General features: G+C 33.6%; 1 protein-coding gene across 1 annotated transcript; it reads left to right on the forward strand.

Annotated features, from left to right (window-relative positions):
- The first annotated feature begins 3,115 nt into the window (after positions 1-3,115).
- On the forward strand, positions 3,116-4,966 carry LOC109222417 (heavy metal-associated isoprenylated plant protein 7-like). The gene is made up of 5 exons (XM_019386779.1): positions 3,116-3,343; positions 3,417-3,636; positions 3,728-3,933; positions 4,087-4,177; positions 4,545-4,966. Exons 1-5 carry the CDS (start codon positions 3,335-3,337, stop codon positions 4,964-4,966), a joined length of 948 nt encoding a protein of 315 aa, XP_019242324.1. The 5' UTR covers positions 3,116-3,334.
- The last annotated feature ends 840 nt before the right edge of the window (positions 4,967-5,806 follow it).

Genomic DNA, 5,806 nt, shown 5'->3' on the forward strand with positions numbered 1-5,806 from the left:
GAGGTCCACGGGTCATGCCGGGATAAAAGAAAAAAGGTCCTTGGGTTATGCCAGGGAGGTCCACGGGTCATGCCGGGATAAAAGAAAAAAGGTCCTTGGGAGGTCCATGGGTTATGCCGGGATAAAAGATAAAAGGTCCTTGGGTTATGCCAGGGAGCGAAAGGAAAAGGTCCTCGGGTTATGTCGGGGTCAACTAGAGAATGGAACCCTACAATGGAAAAGACTACCAGGTTATGCTGGTGGTGATTAGGGAATGGGACCCTATGTTGGAAAGGATGCAGCCAGAGATTNTAAATATTTAGATAATTTACTGTCTACGGATCGAAAAAGAGTAAATGACTAATTTTGAAATATTGACCAAACTTTGAACCAAATTACGTACAGATTGAGACGAAGCAGGAAGAGTGGTCCCCTAAAAGTAACAAAAAATACTTATGGTTACCAGGTACATACCAAGGTGTAAATAAATGTGCCAAACCTAAAATAGGCTACTACTCATCCACCAAATCTATATTATTCAGTTGTCAGGGACCACCATATACACATACATTATATAACATAATATTTGCAGGATTATTCGCATTTATTGTTTTCCTAGTTGAGCAGATATTGTCATGGACCACCATGTACATAAAGATAATTCCTTCCTTTAATTTTATGTCACATTATTTTTTTATTAGTTTATTTTATTAAAAATTAGTAATTTATATTTTAATTTAATTTTTTATATTATTATCTTTAATGACATGCTTTTATATGATAAAAACTTACATACACCTACTGTTTAATCACACTAATAAATAAATAACACGTGTTTTTACGACTGTGCATATTTTTTTCCTCCACCATGATTTATTAGTAAATATTCTCAGTTCATTAAATCACTTCATCTATACTGAGTTGTTATGAGTTGATATAAAAATTAAATGAGAACAAAAAAATTCCCCTTAAAACCACAAAAAATTTATAGCATGATTAAAATAATTCATTATTTCTTAAAATTTTGTGATCCATGTAAATTGAAAAGGAGGGGGTAAAAGTTATCAATTATTCCATCCAAAATTTTATAGAATGATTACTTAAAAAAAGACATTTAACAATGCCCCACCAAAGAGACAATTCAAGAGGGTAATAACTAGTTTCAGCCCACATGGCACTCACACTACTACACTACCATAGTACCATGCCATTTATTAGGCTGTATGTATGTATTGTAAAACTAGACTACCTATCTCATTAACTTTTTCTACTACTCAATCATTTTTCTACTTGTGTGATAGACATTTTGTGTATCATCTGTACTCGTTCGCGCAATTGTATTCCTTTGTGCAGCGAATATAATATGTACTGTAACCAAGGTAAAATACAATGGTGTATACAACTTTTATCGACTGTATTTATTTACGAATACAACTAAGGCGAAATATATAAGTACATAAATACAAAAAAAAAATGTTCTTATTGATAGTAGAACTCAAGACCTTTACTAACTAAGCAGAGGCTTTAACCTATTTTGTTACGAGAGCTTGTTGCTCTCTTGTTTCAGTTAAAAATAATTAATCTCTTATTTCATGGATTTGATATAAAAATCAAATATAATTATGAGTGGTAAATTTGCTGAAAATATAGCTAGGAATGGTAAATATATTGTAAATATTTAATGTATCGCGTAATTTTTCCTAAATGTAACAGCTTTTAATTAGTAAAATCCATTACATTATCAAAATGTCACTAATATTTAACTTGACATTCTAATCTACAGTCAAATACTATCTTATAGGATGAGATATCAGGATTAGTAATCAGAAGAAATCTACTTAAGTGACAATTGGTTTAGTGGTCCAGTTATCATTATTTTTAATTGAAATCACGAAATCCTGTTTTGGTATTACACTATTACATGAATCCTAACCCCAGATTCTTTATGAAACAGCCACGTTTGGCTCAATCCCCCGCCCAAAACTATCTAGAGTTCAATGATTTTTACCAATTGTAGCCATTGAATTTGGCCTCGTTTATCGCATCTTAAACGTACCAAATGTTTATAAATAAAAAAAAGGTACCAAATGTTGTAAATGTCTATACCAATTACTGATTTGATGAATCACATATTTTTATTTTAAAATTAATGAAAATACCTAACTTTGCCCTGTACTATTTGAAATTATTCAATTTTGTCCTTCATAGTATTTATGGTCCATTCATATTCTTAATACAATGTATTATCTCGTTATTGTTTTTGCCATTAAAAGTAAATTTCACAAATGATCATATAACGGTAATTTTTTTTCATCAAAGTCATATAATTATGTTCTCGTACAAAAATTATAAAAACTTCATTAACTCACATAATAATCATAGTAACCAAAAAATAAAACTCTAAAAGTGTATCCTTTCCTTAAAATACACGATACTCTTATTTTTATTTTTAATTTTAAGATTTTTATTCAAATTGATAGTATTAATATTTCAAGAGCTTTTTGGTTATCCATACCTTTTTTTTTTGTCAAAATCTCATGCAAAATACTCCCATTTTTTCAAGTTATATATATGAATAAGTCATAGCTATATGATCATTTGTGAAATATATATTTGTCATTAACGGTAATAAGCGTGAAATGGTTGAATTTCATGTGCCCGAAATTTTTGTGAAAAATGATATCCAAATTGACCGTTCAAGATTATAATTTAAAATTAATTTCAACTCGGAGTTCAATTAGAACTTAAAGGGCGACAATCAGAGGCGAAGCCAAGATTTAAATTTTGTGGGTTTAGGATTTTAGTTCTTTGAATTTACTGGGTTCTAACTTAGTAATTTGTACGTATATAATGAATTTTTTAAGACAAATATAAGGTTTGAACCAAAGTTACTAGATTCGGTCGAACTGTAGCCGAAAGGCTGGCTCCGTCCCAGACGACAATGAGACTTTTTCTTAATAAAAATGAAAGGAATAAAATCAAAAACCATGATGTAGTGAGAAGAAAGAATACGGAACCACACACACAGGACCAAAAAAAAGAAACAACGTAATGTTCTGGAACAGTGCCAAAACTATAGTGTAAGTAGTAGTAGTAGCAAAGTATATGTCCGTCACACGTGCCACCTATATAAAAGCCACGCCAGTTGTGCTTTTTCAGATGACGAAAATTAGTGAGTTAGTGACTGCCTCTATGGTCATCACTCACCCCTTCTCTTTTCAACTTTCTTGAGAATAACACCAAACACTCACAAATACAAAAATACTTAAAAAGAGAGAAACAATTTAACCCCCTCTCTCTCTCTCTCTATTTCTTTAAGCTTATCAGCTACCTCTATCCATATCCAAGAACATCAATGGGCGAGGTTTGTTTTGCTCTCTTCTCTCTTTTTTTGGGTTATTTGTTGTTTGAAATTTCTGATTTTTTTTTTGATATAGGAAGAGAAGAAGAAACCAGAAGAAGTGAAAAAACCAGAGGAAGAGAAGAAAGAGGAGGCTCCAAAAGGTGATAATGAAAAAAAGGAAGAAAAGAAAACAGAGGAAACCAAAGAAGAAACACCAGCACCTCCGCCGCCACCTCAAGAAATAGTGTTGAGAGTTTACATGCATTGTGAAGGCTGTGCTCGTAAAGTCCGTAAATCCCTTAAAGGCTTCGAAGGTAAGCAGATTCAGTCATTTCAATCAAGATTTTTCACTTAAAAAAAGTTCTTTTTTGGTTTTTTTGTTGTAATTTGAATGTTTTTATGTAGGAGTTGAGGATGTTATAACGGATTGTAAGACACATAAGGTGGTTGTAAAAGGGGAAAAAGCAGATCCGTTGAAGGTTTTAGAGAGAGTGCAAAAGAAGAGCCACCGTCAAGTTGAGCTTCTTTCTCCGATCCCAAAACCGCCGGCCGAAGAGCCAAAGAAACCGGAGGAAAAAGAAGTCGTTAAACCCGAAGAGAAAAAAGAGGAGGTTTGTTTAATTTAATCTTTAATTGTTTTTCCTTTTTATCTCTCACGCTCTTTTTATGATGCTTTTTCTCTCTTTAGTCTTTTTCCCTTTCTGGGGTTTTATCAGTTTTTAAGGTAAGCTGAAAAAATATGGTATTTCTGGTTTGTTTTGCAGCCGCCCCAAGTGATTATTGTAGTTCTGAAAGTTCACATGCATTGTGAAGCTTGTGCTCAAGAAATCAAAAGGCGTATACAAAGAATGAAAGGTATGATTTTATTTTCTTTTTTCCCATTTTGGGGTTTGTTTGAATTATTATATTACTAACTTTTTGATTTATTTGGTGCAACTAACTAATTGTTATTCTGATTATGCTTTTGTTACACTTTTCCCTTTTTCGGATCTCTATAATAGTATTCAGTATTTTAAGGATTCTATATTCTCTGCATCTTTCACTATCCCTGCAGTCTTTAATTTAGAATAATATAATCATTCTTTAGAATCTATTCAAATTTAAGTCAATTCAAATACATTCTGTCAACTACTAATCACGTCCATATCTTAAACTAATTTAGCAATCTTTAGAATCTGTCAACTGGTATTAAAAAATTGACCATAAATTTTTAATTTTGAAGGTGTGGAGAATGCAGAACCAGACTTGAAGAATTCACAAGTTACAGTAAAAGGGGTATTTGAGGCAACACAATTGGTGGATTATGTAAGCAAAAGAACAGGGAAAAGGGCAGTTATAGTAAAAGTTGAACCAGAAAAGAAAGAAGAGGAAAAACCCAAAGAAGGAAATGAAGAGAAGAAAGCAGAGGAAGGTGAGAAAGAAGCAAAAAAAGGTGAAGAGGGAGACACCAAGGAGAAAAAAGAGGGTGGTGGAGATGGCGGCGCCGCTGCAGCAGGCGGCGGTGAAGAAGCTGAGTTAGGTAAAGAGGTGGCTGTTCAAGAAGACCCAAAGTTAGAAATGAAAAAGAATGAGTTTTACTACGTTATTACCCACAGAAGTTTACCCAGGTTTACCCTCAAAGATATAGCTCATGAAAATGTATAATCCATATCCTCCACAAATGTTCAGTGATGAGAATCCCAATGCATGTTCTGTGATGTAAATTAGGAAGAATATGAAGGGTATATGTGGAAAAAAAAAACAGGAGTTGTGGTCACATGGGAAATGTCCATGGCTATTTCTGCAACTTGTTATGGTTGTGCTCTACATGTGGCCCTGTCTGTGGCCTTTAGTATATGTCTGCAGGCAAAAAAACTATAGAATTTTGTGAGCACTTTGTACTTTTTTCTGGTTTTCTTCTTTTATTATAAGCCTGTTGTTATATACTTTAATCAATGTAGTATAGTCTTATTTGCCTAACTTCTTACTTGGATTTTGTGTAGCATGTTTAGAGTAGAATTTCCTGTTTCTCGAAACGAACTTGAATAGAATTGTAGATTTCTTTCTTGAGACTGTTGTGTGTTTACTTAGGGACTATGGGACGATATCCCGGGAGGTCCCCCCTGCATATTTACTTTGGAACTACGGATCGATATTCCGGGAGATCCCCTGCGCATTTATATTTGGGAATACGGGACGGTATCCCGGGAGATTCTCCTGTACTGGATATTTACTTTGGGACTACGAATCGGTATTCCGGGAGATCCCCTGCATATTTACGTTTGGGACTACGGGACGGTATCCCGGGAGATCCCCTGTTGTTTTTTTCCGTGTACTGAGTTATTTCTTTCTGTGATTTCATCTTTATTGGTTGTTAGCATCTTTAATTATACTGTCACATTTCATACTTTTTTTTACCTTGTAATATATATATATAACTAGTAGGGCCCTGACCTTCCTCTTCACTACTCGACCGAGGCTTGGCATTTACTGGATACCACTGTG

The sequence above is a fragment of the Nicotiana attenuata genome, unplaced genomic scaffold (genome assembly GCF_001879085.1).
Source record: "Nicotiana attenuata strain UT unplaced genomic scaffold, NIATTr2, whole genome shotgun sequence".
Classification (NCBI taxonomy): Eukaryota; Viridiplantae; Streptophyta; class Magnoliopsida; order Solanales; family Solanaceae; genus Nicotiana; species Nicotiana attenuata.